Genomic DNA, 16111 nt, shown 5'->3' with positions numbered 1-16111 from the left:
ATGCAATTGGTCAGAAATTCTACCCCTGCAAATGAAAACTCTTCTGTTGTATCCCTCCTTTCCAGGGGTCAGAGGAGGGGGTGGCTTTCCGGTCTTTCGCTGGAATTGTTAAGGGTTTGGGGAGATCGGTAAACAGTGGTTAAGGATCTCCTCTCTGGAATCAGTTGCATGTGGATTCAGAATCCTGGATGTTTAATCTGTATCTTTGAACCTCAGTTTCCCCCTCCGAAAAATGAAAACACTGAACATGCTTGTCAAGTAGTTTGCTTAGCGCTTTTTTATTTCCAAGATAGTTTCTTTGTGTAACAGTCCTGGCTGTCCTGGAACTCGCTCTGTAGACCAGGCTGGCCTCGAACTCACGAAGATCTGCCTGCTTCTGCCTCCTGAGTGCTGGGATTAAAGGCGTGCCTCACCGTGACCCAGCCACTATAGGCTTTTTTTTTTCCAACCTTGTTTTATTTATTTGTATATATTGGTAACATTTTCAGTTGACTATAGATAGTTTTACATGATTATGTCTTTTTAATTTTTTAAATTTCTTTTGTATGGATATTTTTCCTGAGTCTATGTTTGTGTGCAACGTGTGCTCCTGGTGCCTACAGAAGCCAGAAGGGGCTACTGTAGCCTACAGAAGCTAGAGTTACAGACAGTTGTGAGCCACCATGTGGGTGCTGGGAATTTAATCCGGGTCCTCTGGAAGAGCAGCCAGTTCTCTTAACTACTGACCCATCTCTCCAGCTCAGCAAGCAGAGATTCTTTAAAGATGAGATAGTTTATTTGGGAGTTGACTAGCAGAGCAGTAGGCGTGTGAGTGTTGTGATGCACAGTTAACTCTGTGTGTGTTTGGGAGGTGGAGTCAAGGGAGAAGTTCAAACTCAAAATGGGAATTATATAAACAGTTTGAAACATTAACCCTTGCTACAAAGGTCATTAAGAATGTTGTCAGCCAGGCACACCTTTAATGCCAGCATTTGGGAGGTGGGGGCAGGTGGATCTCTTGAGTTTGAGGCTAGCCTGGTCTACAGAGCGAGTTCCAAGACAGCCAGGGCTACACAGAGAAACGTTGTCTCAAAAAACAAACAACTACTCCCCGCCAAAAAAATTTTTTTCTATCAAATGCTAACCAGGTGGGTGCCAGTCAGACATCCTTAAGGAAGTATTTTCTGTGTAAGGTGGTGGTAGCCTTTGGATGAGACGGAAGTTCTGGAAGTCTTTTGTGGTAGTTCTTTCCTGGCTTTATCTGATTTGATGTTTATGAGAGCACCATGAATTTCATTTTCACTGTGACTATTTAAATAATATGTTCATGTTCCTCTGCCTTGCAACTATAACCTCATTTAGCATATACTCTGTTGGTGGACATTTAAATTGTTTCTAATTTTGTGATAGTGCATGGTAGTGCCTTGGAGGCAGAGGCTGGAGGATTGATGCCAGTTCTAGGCCAGTCACCCATACATAGTGAGGCCCAGTCTTAGCAAACAAAATAATGTTACACAATGCATATGTCTGAATTCATACTTTACGTTTGTAGGATGCATTCAGAAGGGTGACTAGCAATGAATGTGGAGGCAAAGGCATGCACATTCTTGTTGTTGAGATGGGGGTCTTAATATGCAATGGTTCCCAACCTAAGACTCCTGACCTAAAGCTACCCTTTTGCCTCTGCTTCTCAATAGCGGGGCCCATGAGTGTGTGCAACTACACCTGCCATGCATTCCCCCCCCCTGGAACTCTCTCTGTAGACCAGGCTGGCCTCAAACTCACAGAGATCCATCTATCTCTGCCTCCCAAGTGCTGGGATTAAAGGTGTATGCCACCCCTTCCTGGCTTGAATTTTAAGTTTTGATAAATATTGCCAAATTCCCTTTCTAAAATGATGTCTAAATTATATCCCCAATCATGTTAGGGTATTAGCACAAAGATTTGATGATACCAATTTGACTGGTTTACTTTTAGAGGGGAATGGAGGTAATATTTAAATATAGTGTTTCTTGGAACCTCAGCACTCTGGAGGCAGAGACAGGAGGACCCAGGCCAGTTTGAGGCTAATCCGGTTTACATAGAGAGTTCTAAGTCAGCCAGGGTTACCTAGCAAGTTCCTGTTTGTCCCTTAGTATTTTGATTGTCCAAGACAGTAGCAGCAGCTGCTAAGAAACGGGGCTGATCAGAGAAAGAAATGAGGACATAGTGGGCCTTTCTGCTGGGGAAATGTCCTAGGTTGATTTTGGAGCAATAGAATTTTACAGCTATGGGGGATAAAGAGATGGCTCAGTGGTAAAGAGCACTGGCTGTCTTGCAGAGGACCTGGGTTTAATTCCCAGCACCCGTATGGGAGCGCATAGCCACCTATAACTCTAGTTCCAGGGAATCTGATACCTTCTCTCTCTCTCTCTCTCCCTCTTTTTTCTTTTCCTTTCTTTCTTTTTTCTTTCTTTCTTTTTCTTTTTCTTTTCTTTCTTTTTTTTTTTTTTTTTTTTTTTGAGACAGGGTTTCTCTGCATTGTTTTGGAGCCTGTCCTGGATCTCACTTTGTAGACCAGGCTGGCTTCAAACTCACAGAGATTCACCTTCCTCTGCCTCCCAAGTGCTTGGGCTACAGGTGTGCACCACCAACACCTGGCCTAATACCTTCTTAGAACTCCATCCATGGGTAGCAATCAGACATACATGCCAGTAAAATATTCATACCATAAAAAATAAATAAGTATATTTTAAAAAGAATTCTACAGATACAAGATGGCTCTCTTCCTTTTAAAACTTTAACTACTTTGGATGAGGAAACTTTTCAAAATTAGGATATAATTTTGTTGAGTTTAAGATAAAGGCCGGGTGGTAGTGGCGCATGCCTTTGATACCAGCACTCAGGTGGCTGAGGCAGGTGGATCTCTGTGAGTTCAAGACTAGACTGGTTTACAGAGCTAGTTCCATGACAGGGTCCAAAGCTACACAGAGAAACCCTGTCTCAAAAAAACAAAACAAAACAAACATACAAACAAACAAAAAAACAGATGAACCTAAAAATACAGGAATTGGGCTGTCGACATGGCTCAGTGGGTGAAGGTGATTGCTGCCAAGCCTGATGATCTGAGTTTGATTCCTAGGGACTAACATGGTAGGAGAGCACCAACTTTCCACAGGCTGTCCTCTGAACTTCACACAAATACTGTGGGACATATGCCCTTCCCAATGAATGAATGAATGAATGAATGAAATAAAGCAGGTTTGACTTTTTTTCCCCTCGAATATTTTTAGCCCATGGTTAATTGAATGCATGATTGTAGAAGCCACCACTACAGAGAGCTGACTGTATTTGCTGTCAGGACTACTCTGAGTTCATTGGATCTGAAGGTGAAGGAAGAAGGGGTTAATGGATGACTGGTTTGATGGGAGAGGGAGGGATGGCTTAGAGCAGAAGGCTAACACCAACATTTTCCTAGCCAGCAGGGAGAGTCTAAGCTTGATTATACTTGTTCTGCCTGGCAGTTAAAAATAGGAGCATGCCTTTTAATTTAGCAAACATTCTTTATCCAAAGCACTCACTCTGCCGGGCACCGTGAGTGCCATCAAATGTAATAAGACATGCCTGTGCCTTTAAACAGCTTGCTGTCTTCTGACAGAGCCGCCAGGACTGAAAGAGTAGGAAGGCATTAACCCAGGGTAGTGAGTTCAGTCACTGAGAGCAAAAGGGGTTTAATTGGATTGGCACAGCTTGAGCCAGGGTAGTGTCCCCAGGTTTCATCAGCTCTGATGGCTTAGCAGCACATTCCTCACATTCCATGAGTTCCCAAAGGGGAACACCCCTTTCAGATGTCCAGTCAGTGGCTCTGATCAAACCACAGTGCCATCTCGGGAGTTGGTGGTGGTCAGAAAGCGAGGTACATTGCAGTAGCCTCCCTGACAACTGGCACACCTGGAGTCTAGGCTGGATAGTGCCAGCTTCATGCATAGCACATTGGCCAAGAGCAGCCAAAGGGTACCTGAACCCTTAGAAGGGATGTGTGTGTGATAGGTCCAAGAATCTACTGGTAGTGATAGAAGGTGTCTTAGGATTTCTATTGCTGTGAAGAGAGACTCTGGCCGTGGCTTTTTTTTTTTTTTTTTTTTTTTTTTTTGGTTGTTGCTGTTTTGTTTTGTTTTTTGAGAGCCTGTCCTGGAACTTGCTCTGTAGACCAGTCTGGCCTTGAACTCACAGGGATCCACCTGTTTCTGACTCCTGAGTGCTGGGATTAAAGGCGTGTGCCACCAATGCCCAGCCCGTGGTGTTAGACCCTTGCCTTGGGGTCTAAGTACTTGGGTGGCCTAGCCCCACTACTCAATGACCAGTCCAGGAGATGCAATGAGCAAGAGGCATTTATTGAATGTTTGCGCAAACGGGCGTCAGTGTTCTCCGAGGAAGACTGCGCGATCAGCAAGGAGACTAGTCATCTTTTATAGGGCAAAACCACAATTTTAGCATAGAGGCATAGGCATAACATGATTGGTTGTATAAACATCGCTTCATGAGCATGGGGTCCAGTTAGGGTGAGGGCCGTTTCTATTCCAGGAAAAAACCAATGTATGTTGTCCAGGTGTTGGCTTGTCTGAAGTTGCTTATCTGGAACCATCTGTTCTGAGGACAGGGCCTAGTTCCTTGTTCTCATGACTAAATATTTTCCCTCATGTCTAAATTCTCTAAGTCCCCATTTCTTTTTGTCCTAGTTTTAACCTTAAAACTTAGGGTCCTTCCTGTTGTTTAAGGGACTGATCCTGTTGGGTGAGGACTAGGGCTTGAATCTCGGATAAGTGATCCTTAATGAACTGGAGCAAGTGGTTAAGGATTCAGGGGCCAAACGTGAGCACAAGGAGGATGATGATCACGGGTCCTAGGATAGTAGATACTAGGGTGGTCATCCAGGGGGACCTGTTGAACCATCCCTCGAACCAGCCTTGTTGGGCCTCTCTCTCTCTCTGTCGCTGACTGAGTCTTTCCCTAAGTTTGGCCATGGAGTCTCTGATGACCCCCGAGTGGTTAACATAAAAACAACATTCTTTATTGAGGGCTGTACATAGCCCTCCTTCTTTTAGGAAGAGAAGTTCTAGCCCTTGACGGTTTTGAAGGGCTACCTCAGCCAAGGAGGTTAAGGAATGTTCTAGTCTGGAGGTAGAGCCTTCTATAGCTTTTAGGTCTTCTGTCATAGCTGATTTTAATTCCTTGTATTGCTGGGGGCCTTGTATAAGAGCTGCCACCCGCATGCTCACTCCAGCTGCAACCCCATTCCCATCAAGACGGCTAGGGTGCACGACAGCGGCTCTTTTCGGAACCAGCCGGGATGCCCCTCGTAGATCTGCTCCAGGTAATTAGCAGGGTGATAGGAAGAAAAAAAAACAGAGGTAGCAGGTGGATTAGCACACAAAAGTCCTGAGTAAGACTAAGGGTCTGGGTGTAGATGCAGGGGGTTAATCTGGTGCTACATGCCCACCAGAGGCCAGGCTTGGGGACTAGGTAGGAGGCCTGTCTAGGGTGAGGGGTGGTCTGGTTACACAGGTGTTGGTGGGAGGCGGGCGGCTCTCCTAGGTTCCCAAGCCCGAAACATGTGAGGAGCCCCAATTGCACCCGCTGTTAGTGGTGGTGTTGTTATAACCCCTGATAGTGATGATTCCTTGTAGTAAGGAGATGCAGAGGCCAAGCATAGCCAGCAGGGGTTAGTAAGGCTAGACTGGGTGCGGTTGAGGACTGAAAAGGCTCCCCATACTAATTTGAGCAATCGCTGCCCTGTAGGGGAAGGCCTGGGAACTGGAGTGGGAGGGCCATGGGTAGGAGTTGAACCCAGTGCTTAGTGCCAGTCTCCATTGATAATTTAGTTAAGGTCTCTTTAATGGTTCTATTCATTCTTTCTACTTGTCCTGAACTCTGGAGTCTATATGCACAATGTAATTTCCAATCAATCCCCAGCAACCTGGCCACCAACTGACTTACCTGGGAGACAAAAGCGGGCCCGTTATCAGACCCGATTACCTTGGGTAGTCCAAACCGAGGGAATATTTCTTCTAGAATCTTTTTGACTACCACCTGGGCAGTTTCCTTCTTGGTAGGGTAAGCTTCCACCCATCCTGAGAAAGTGTCTATGAACACTAAGAGATATTTATTACCGTACATGCCAGGCTTGATTTCTGTAACGACTACTTCCCAATAAGTGCCAGGTCTGTGCCCTGACTTCCTCAGGCAGCTTGAGTCTGCCGGCATTAACCTTTGCGCAGGGGACGCAATCATCAACAATTTTCTGTATTAGCTTTAGGTATATGAAAAAACTATTCTTCCCGTGATAGCAAGGTGGACATCTTTTTCTTAACCAGATGTGTCAGCTTATGCAATTGAGTCACTAGGTTCTTGGCATCTCTTTGGGGCAATATTAGTTTATGTTGATGTTTCCATTCTCCGGTTTTGGTGTCATAAACTGTACCCAACTGCTGAATAATGTCCAAATCCTCATCAGTGTATTCAAGGGGGGGTCTTTGGTGGGGGGATGGGAGGGCAAGGGGTGGGGGTGTTGGTAACTGCATGTAGGGGCAGTATCTCAGGCCCCAGGGCTACTTACTTGGCTACTTTGTCCACTAGGCTAATGGGCCCTTCCCCTTTCTGGTGGCCTGGGCAATGTACTATGCTCAGTTTCTTTGGTAAGAATATGGCTTGCAGTAAGGCCAGAATCTGTTTTATTTTTAATCCCCCCCCCCCAACGTCAGCAGCCCTCTCCTTCGATATATTTCCCGGTGAACGTGAGCTGTAGTGAAGGCATAGCGGCTATCAGTGTAAATGTTGGCATTCTTAACCTGCCACCATCTTCAGTGCCTGGGTGAGGGCGACCAACTCTGCTCGCTGGGCAGAATTCCCGGGGGAGGGCAATGCACTGGCCCAGACAGTGACTGCTCCATCCACCACCGCTGCCCAGGCCTTCTGCTCGCCATTCAAGAGGAAGCTGCTCCCATCAGTAAACCAGGTGACATCTGCATCCGGCAGGGGCTGGCCCGACAAGTCTTTGTGGGTCCCATGCACCGCTGCCAGTATCTGCTGGCAGTCATGGGGTGTGCTTCCCTCCGTGGGTCCGGGAGGAGCGAGGCTGGGTTGAGAGACGGCAGGCCCAAAGTGCACCCTTTCAGGCACCAGGAGCATGGTCTGATAATGAGTCATTCGTGCATTGGAGAGCCAGCAGTCAGGGGGCTGGCGGACAATAGTTTCTACCACATGCGGGGGCCACCACAGTCAGGGGCTGGCCCAGGATTAGCTTGTTAGAGTCTTTTATTAAGGTGGCTATCGCTGCCACCATCTGGAGGCAGGGTGGCCATCCGGCTGCCACATTGTCCAGTTTCTTTGAAGAGATAGGCTACCGGTCTCCTCCAAGGTCCTGATTTTTGAGTCAGGACCCCCTTCGCTATTCCCTGGCGCTCATCAACATAGAGTTCAAAACAACTGGGTCACATTAGGGAGGCCCAGGGCAGGGGCTTATAGTAGAACATTTTTGATCTGATCGAAAGCCCCTTGCTGTTCTTATTCCTTTTTGAGACAGGGTTTCTCTGTATAGCCTTAATTGTCTTGACACTTGCTCTGTAAACCTGGCTGGCCTCGAACACACAGATCCGCCTCCCTCTGCCTCCCAAGTGCTGGGTGTGTGCCACCACTGCTCAGCCAGTTGTTTTTATTTTTACATTTTTTTGGAAGATATATTTTTATTTATGTGTATGTGTGTGGGTGCCCATTGAGGCCAAAAGAAGACGCTAGAGTTAAAAGTGGTTGTGAGCTGCCCAATGTGGTTTCTGGACACTGAACTCCAGTCTTCTGGAAGAGCAGTAAGTTCTCTTAACTACTGGGGTATCTTTCCAACCTCTATTTATTTGTTTGTTTATTTACTAAGGGTCTCATTCTGTATTCTGAGTTGGCCAGAAATTCTGACCCTTCTTCCTTAGCCTCCTGAATACAAGGATCACAACTGTGTACCACCATACAAAAAGTTGTAGGAAAAAAAAAAAATCAACGTAAAACTCTTAAGTGCTATGCTCACGATCAGTTAGCTATTAGGTGTAGTGTTCTGTGTGGGTGTTTGCCTCTCTGCCAGAAGAGGGCACCAGATCTCATTATAGGTAGTTGTGAGCCACCATGGGTACCCAGGAATTGAACTCAGAACCTCTGAAAGAGCAGCCAGTGCTATTAACCTCTGGGCCATCTCTCCAGCCCTTTTTGCTCTTTTTTTGTTCTTAAACCCAGTTATATGTTAGACTCAAAACAGTCTACAGCATGAAAACCATTGAACCAGTGATTTTGTTTAAAAGCTTTTTGTTTTCGTTGTTTTTGTTTTTTGAGGCAGGGTTTCTCTGTGGCTTTGGAAGCTGTCCTGGAACTAGCTCTTGTAGATCAGGCTGGCCTCAAAGTCACAGAGGCCTCTGCCTCCCGAGTGTTGAGATTAAAAGGGCGTGCATCACCATGGCCCAGCCCTAAAAACAGTTTTTAAAGATTTATTTTATTTTATGTGAGTGTTTTGCCTGCATGTACCACATGAGCTCTTGATGCCCATGGAGGTCAGTTGAGGTTGTTTGGAAACCCTGGAACTGGAGTTAAGGATGATTGTGAACCACCACATGGGTGCTGGCAACTGAATCCAGGTCATCTGCAAGAGCAACAAATGCTCTTAATTGTCATCTTTCAAGCCCTGAGCCAGTGTTTTTAAATATAGTGCATGATATATAAGAACATCTTGGAGCCAGGGTTATAGATCAGTTGACAGAGTGCTTGCCCTGCATGCGGGAAGCCTGGGTTCAGGCGCTACATTAACTGGGGTTAGTGACCACCCCTGTAATCACAGGAGTTCTAGATCATCCTTGGCTACTTAGAAAATGCAATACCAGCCTGGGCTACAGAAAATCAAAGCAAAAAATAAGAATAGCTTGTAAGGTTGGGATTCGTGAATTAACGTAAATAAAAATCTTGGCAGAGCTCCAGGCCCCTTCAGCGCAGCCGCAGCTGGTGGAAAAATGGAGGCGCAGTCCTATTGCGCCAAGCTCTTGGGGGAGTTGAACGAGCAGCGGAAAAGGGACTTTTTCTGTGATTGCAGCATCATCGTGGAAGGGCGCATCTTCAAGGCCCACAGGAACATTTTGTTTGCTAACAGTGGCTACTTCCGTGCCCTGCTCATTCACTATATTCAGGACAGTGGGCGGCACAGCACCGCCTCCTTGGACATCGTCACCTCGGAAGCCTTCTCCACCATCTTAGATTTCCTCTACTCTGGAAAGTTAGACTTGTGTGGCGAGAATGTGATTGAAGTTATGTCAGCTGCCAGCTACCTGCAGATGAATGACGTGGTCAACTTCTGCAAGACATACATCAGGTCATCCCTTGACATTTGCCGAAAGATGGAGAAGGAAGCTGCTGTGGCTGCGGCCGTAGCTGCGGCCGCGGCGGCAGCAGCTGCCGCCGCTCACCAGATAGACAGTGGAAGTCCGAGTTCGGGACTGGAGGGGACTTCCTGCAGTACCAAGAGCTTTGTCTCCTCCCCAGGAGAGGGAGAAGGGAGTGTGGAGTGTGCACGAGTGTCCACTTGTGATGACTGCCATCCCTTGGAATTGGTGGTGAAAGACAGCCAGGGCTCTGGCACCTCTGACAGCGACCTTCCCATTGTGCCCAGACGGGGTGAGCCCAAGGTGGAATTTGATGTTGCCAGAGTGGACGTGGAGGCTGGTGAACAGCTGCAGCAGTATGCCGCCCCTCTGGGCCATGCGGAGGATGGCCTGTCGGGTACCCAGGCCTTGGACTTGACTTACAGCAACTATCACGTGAAACAGTTTCTTGAGGCCCTCCTGCGCAGTGGTGCCGTCCAGAGCAAAGATGATGCGGATCATCACTTTTCGCAGAGTTTGGAGGGAAGACTAGAAGGTGCAGGAGTGGCCATGAGCTCGGTGACGGATGCTCAGAATGACTGGTATAGAGAGGACTCAGGTGAGTTCTGATCACAGGCATCCTCTCTCCCAACATTCGTCTGTGCCTTGTGTTCTCCATCGCCATGATTGTCACCACCATCATCCCATCATGCCGCCACTGCCATTTCTTGCCAGTACCACCACTGCTGATAAGTATACAGACTATTGTTTCTTTGTGTACCGTGTGTGTGTGTGTGTGTGTGTGTGTGTGTGTGTGTGTACACCAGAGGACAATATTAGATGTTGCACCTCAAGAGTTGTCCACCATGTTGTTGGTTTTTTGTTTTGTTTTCGGGTCAGGATTTCTCTGTGTATCCCTGACTATCCTGGAACTCACTCTGTAGACCAATCTGCCTGCCTCTGCCTCCTAAGTGCTGGGATTAAAGACATGTACCACCACTATCCAGCTTTGTTATTTATTTATTTATTTATTTATTTATTTATTTATTTTATGTGCAGTGATGTGTTTTGCCTGCATGCATGCCTGTGTGAGAGTGTCATCCCCTGGAACTGGAGTTACAGATAGTTATGAGCTACCATGTGGGTGATGGGAATCGAACCCAAGTCCTCTGGAAGAGCAACAAGAGCTCTTAATCACTGAGCCATCTCTCCAGCCCTTTTTTGTTTTGTTTTTGTTTTTTGAGACAGGGTTTCTCTGTGGCTTTGGAGGCTGTCCTGAAACTAGCTCTTATCGACCAGGATGGTCTCAGACTCACAGAGATCCTCCTGCCTCTGTCACCAAAGTGCTAGGATTAAAAGTGTCTGCCACCACTGCCCTGCTCTGTTTTTTCAATGAAAATTTATTTTATTTCACGTGGAGGAAAGCTTTGCCTGCATGTATATCTGTGCATCATATGCACGCAGGGGCCGGAAAAGGGCATTGGCTCCCCTAAGAATGAAGTTGCTGATGGTTGTGAGCTGCCATGTGCATGTTAGGAATTGAACCCAGGTCCTCTGGAAGAGCAACCAGTACTCTAAGCTGCTCATCCATCTCTCAAGCCCCTACCTTGTCTTTAGGATCTGTTGTTGCATATGACTTGCTAATTTCACTCAACTGACTGACTGGTGACCCCCCCAGAGATCTAAGTCTCTCCATCTTCCGAGTGCTGAGATTATACTCGGGTGCCACCATTCTGGCTTTTCAGTGGTGTTGGGGATTAAGATCAGGTCCTCCTGCATGTGTTTCTTGCCATTACCTGAACAGAGTGTGGTCCTACTTTGATGTCCATGAGTGCTTGGTTCCAAGACTCCCCTTAGCATCCACTGGATGCTCAGGTCCTCTAGAAAATGGTACTGACAGCCCGGCCGTGGTGGTGCATACCTTTAATCCCAGCACTCGGGAGGCAGAGGCAGGTGGATCTCTGTGAGTTAGAGACCAGTCTGATCCAGGACAGCCTCCAAAGCCACAGAGAAACCCTGTCTCAAAAAAACAAACAAACAAACAAAAAAAAAAACCCAAAAAAAAAACAAAAGAAAGAAAAGCAAAAGAAAATGGTACTGACAGTTGTGATGGTCCCCATCTTTTATCAACACACTTGGAAGAAAGCGGCAAGGAGATCTGTGAGTTCAAGGCCAGTCTGGTGTAGATAGCAAATTCAAGACCAAAAGGTGCTATATAGTGATATCCTGTCTTGAAAAAAAAATAAATTGGTAGATGTTTAGAGAGGGGGATCAATCATTAACAGCACTTGCTGCTCTCACAGAGGACGCAGCTTTGATGTCTAACACTCACATGGTTGTTTACAAACTGTCTGTAACTGGTTCCAGAGAATCCAACACCCTCTTCTGGCCTCCATGAGCACTACATGTACACAATGCACAGACATATATGTAGGCAAGACATCTAAATACATAAAACAAAAATTTTTAGCTGGGTGCTGGTGGCACATGCCTTTAATCTCAGTACTCAGGAGGCAGAGGCAGGTGGATTTCTTAGTTCTGGGCCAGCCTGAGCTACAAAGCAAGTTCCAGAGTTCTATAACACATAGAAACTCTGCCTCAAAATCAAAACAAATAAACAAATAAGTAATTAAATATATATAAATAAAGTGTTACAGTGTTTGTTAATGATGTCCTGTGTCCTTTAAATCATCCTTCAGTTATTTATAATCCTGGCAGGATGTAAGGCTATGTGAAGAATTGTTAATGTCTAGGAAAAAAAGGACAAGGAAGAAAGTTCAGCAGGGCATGATAGGTCATGTCTGTAATCCCAGCACTTTGTGAGGTAAAGGATCAGAAATTTAAGCCCAGCAGGGCAGTGGTGGCACACGCCTTTGATCCCAGCACTTGGAAAGCAGAGGCAGGATGATCTCTATGAATTCAAGGCCAGCCTGGTCTATATAGCAAGTGCCAGGATAGGCTCCAAAGCTACACAGAGAAACCCTGTCTCAAAAACAAAAACAAGTAAGTTTAAGACCTTTGGTGCGTAGTGAGTTTGATGCCAGCCTGAGCTACAGGAGACCCTGCCACCCACCTTCCAATAAATAAATACCAAACAAAAAACCCTGTGTTCCAAAGTTTGTTGTCAACATAGCAAATATTCTGTTCAGCATCACTTAGGTGGGTGCTCTTCAGTGTCTGGAAGGAACCCAGTGGATGAAGATGCTGTGCATATTCTTACTGATGATACTAGGATAGTCTAGGATGGGCACTGCTGGCTCAGTTTAGTCATAAAGATGAGGAGGGTCAATGGGTTGGTTCAGTGAGTAAGAGTGCTTGTCATCTGTACCTGATGTCTTCGGTTCAAACCTCAGAATCGTCAGTGAAGGAAGAGAAGCAATTCCCAAAAATCATCCTCTGACTCCCACAAGTGCACTATAGCTCCCACATTCACACAAACATTATAAACATACAATAATCATAAGGACAAATAATCGTTTATTAAATGAACTCTTCCAGGTGAAGATGTTACACATTAACTTTGAATATTTGATCATTTAAAGGGGGGGTACTTTTGTTCATGTTCTAGAAGTTATGAGAGGTCTTGAGAAAAATCCCTTGGCTCACAGAGAAAAGGGATTAAAGACGCTCTTGAGGGGTCATCCTGCTGTACCGGGAATGCCTAATAGGGGTTGCTGCTGCTCCTAGAATGCCTGGTACCCAAGGAGAAAAGCGTGCCCTGCTGACTAAGATAAAGGAAGTCAACAGGGCTTCCATTGAACTTGCCTGGTGACTTTGGTGGGCCTAATGCCTGTGAGCCAGTACCTCCTCCTGCAGAGTGAGTACAGGCCTCTCCTCATACAGGGAAGTGTGCTTTCAGTTTCAAATAGTGGCTTGCCTGTTCTGAGACTACAAGTTCCAGTTTTGAGCCAGATAGTTCCAGTGGGCTCCTAGGATATGAAGAGGGTATTACTATTCAGACATCTGTACTGGCCTGCCCTTGGGGTTCTGATAGGATGCACCCTCAGCTGCAGCCACTAAGAGCACCACCTGTGCACATTCACTACATTCCCTTTTAAAAGGGCCTGCCCACCTCTTCTCTCTCCATCCTCTCCCCCCCTCCCCCCGTCCCTCTCCTCACTCCCCTCTCTCACTTCCACCACTCTTGCCTCCAGGGACCAATCTCAGCGCCTCCCCCTTCTTTGCCCAGTCTCTCTCCTCCTCAAATAAACTTCCTATGTGAGCCATGTTGCATGGCATGACTTCTCTTCATGGCAGTTTTTTTGTTTTTGTTTTTTAAAATTACAACAGAGGGTTCTCAATGCTTTGGTAGTTTAGATGGCCCCTTGGTTTTGGAAGTAGCCCTCCTAATCTTGGAAGTGCTCCTGGCATTTGAGTGGGTGTCTGGCCTCTGGACCTGGCATGTATTGGCATTCTCCTGGCTTTGGAGCTAGTTCTGGAAAGCCAGTGCCTATAATTAAAGTGGAAAGCATGCCTTTCCCTGAGACTTTTGGTGAGATTTTAGATTTCTTTCAGGGCTACCAAGGAAACCCAGGCACATCATGTTTAAAATATTAACTTCCTGGAACAGGCACAGATTTACTATGCTTTATGGCACATGTGTTCCCGCTTTTCTGCTCATCTATTACTAAGCAAACTACTTGTCTTAGTTACGATTTCTGTTGCTCTGAAGAGACACCATAACCAAGGCAAGTCATAAAAAACAAACAAACAAGCAAAAAAAAAAAAAAACACATTTAATTGAGGCTGGCTTGCAGTTTCAGAGGTTTAGTCCATTATCATTGTGGTGTGAAGCATGGCAGTGTGCAGGCAGACATGGTGCTGGAGAGGTAGCTGAGCATTCTCTATCTTGATCTGCAAGCAGCAGGAAAAAGACAGAGAGACACTAAGCCTTGCTTGATCTTCTGAAACCTCAAAGCCTGCCCTCAGCAACACACCTCCAGCAAGAACACACCTATTCCATTTTGTTTTGTTTTTGAGACAAGATTTCTCTGTATATCTCTGACTGCCCTGGAACCCACTCTGTAGACCAGAGATCCACCTATCTCTGCTTCCTGAATGCTGGAATTAAAGGCATGCACCACCACTGCCCAGAATAAAAGCGTAAATCTTAACAGCAAAAAACTATTAAAGCCTAATGTTCAAGACCAGAAGCCAAGCTGGGTGTGTGGGGATGACACCTAAGTGTTAGAATGTTTCTGTACCACACTCAAGGCCCTGGCTTCAACCTCTAGCACAGGGAAGGAAAAGGGGGGCAGAATAAAAGCCCACTTAGCTGACTTGACCTTTGACATTTTGGAGCCAGACAAAGTTGGGCTTGTACTGGTATCTTGCCCCTGGCTAGCAGGTAGAGTTGGTGACCTCCCTTTCTGTCAGGGATGATGGGGTTTCCCAGTCCCACCCTGAAAGGTGGCTGTGGTTGTTGCTGTTTACAGTCTGTTGGATTCCTTAGGTGACGTGCTGGTGGTCCCCGTCAAGCTCCACAAGTGTCCTTTCTGTCCTTACACTGCCAAGCAGAAGGGCATCCTCAAGCGGCACATCCGATCGCACACTGGCGAGCGGCCGTACCCCTGTGAGACCTGTGGCAAGAGGTTCACACGCCAGGAGCATCTTCGGAGCCATGCCCTGAGCGTAAGTTTCCGTAATGCTACCGCAAGGGCTACGCATACTTTCTAATCTGAGGGTGAGCCCGTTTTTCACTCTCTGTCCCCCGGAGGATTTTAGAGAATTTGGAGATGTTTGCTTTTACCAATTAAAGCCAGGCTGGCAGCACTTGGATCGGACAGATTTTCCAAGAAACTTAGTTTTGTTTGGATCAAGAATGGCTGGCATGAGGCCTGAACTGTCAGGCCAGCAGGCTGTGGGCCTCTTCCCATGATACGGGTATAGAGTAAGCTGTATCCTCAATTTTCCACCAGACTCAGCATCTTGGGGTGGGAGAGCAAGGTACTTCCATTTGCACAAAAAAGCCCACTTAGCTGACTTGACCTTTGACATTTTGGGAGCCAGACAAAGTTGGACTTGTACCCCTTTTCTGCGACACTTACGTGTCCACTTGTGATGACAGGTCCACAGATCCAACCGTCCAATTATCTGCAAAGGCTGTCGAAGAACCTTTACCAGCCACCTGTCCCAGGGACTTCGGCGATTTGGGCTGTGTGACAGCTGCACCTGTGTCACAGACACTCACGATGAAGATGATTTGATCCCTGTCAACCTTAGCCTGGTGGAGGCTTCATCCGAGAGCCACGAGAAGAGTGACACGGACGACTGGCCCATCTATGTGGAGTCTGGCGATGAGAATGACCCAGCTGCAGAGGATTCCGATGACAAGCCACACATTCGGCCCAGCTTACCGGACCAAGAGACACTTACATAGCAGTGAATTGGTGGGAGAGAGGTTTTAGGTGTTGTTGCTGGTTCTATGGTAAAAGCCACCATTTGTCTAATTTTGTGGGACTTAGGGGCTGTTTCCCCCGCAGGGTTGTTAGACTACAAAGCAGAGTCTGGATTTTGTGACTCAAGACTGCTAAGTTTTTAGCATGGCATTACCTTGGTGCTGAGTGAATCAAGGTTGGCTCTGAGCCTTCCTAATTTCCCTGCTGAGAAGTGGACTCTGGATGGGAGGGAAATAACAACCACCTCCCAGCTTCACATTCTTTCAAGCTTCTACATTCTTTTAGCATGACCTTTTTCTAAAGAGGTGGCAAAACCTGCTATCAGGGCATCAGTTTGTCCCCTGCCAAGCTTTTCATAACAAATTCCAC

At 46.6% G+C, this 16111-nt stretch overlaps 1 protein-coding gene across 1 annotated transcript; it reads left to right on the top strand.

Annotated features, from left to right (window-relative positions):
* Positions 1 to 8959: 8959 nt before the first annotated feature.
* On the top strand, positions 8960 to 15829 carry Zbtb8b (zinc finger and BTB domain containing 8B). Its single transcript, XM_051188915.1, has 3 exons — positions 8960 to 9963; positions 14797 to 14975; positions 15412 to 15829. The coding sequence occupies exons 1-3, from the start codon at positions 9000 to 9002 to the stop codon at positions 15721 to 15723; spliced, it is 1455 nt and encodes a 484-aa protein (XP_051044872.1). The 5' UTR covers positions 8960 to 8999; the 3' UTR covers positions 15724 to 15829.
* The last annotated feature ends 282 nt before the right edge of the window (positions 15830 to 16111 follow it).

The sequence above is a fragment of the Phodopus roborovskii genome, unplaced genomic scaffold, assembly GCF_943737965.1.
Source record: "Phodopus roborovskii unplaced genomic scaffold, PHOROB, whole genome shotgun sequence".
NCBI lineage: Eukaryota > Metazoa > Chordata > Mammalia > Rodentia > Cricetidae > Phodopus > Phodopus roborovskii.
This window is presented reverse-complemented; position numbering and strand designations above follow the sequence as displayed.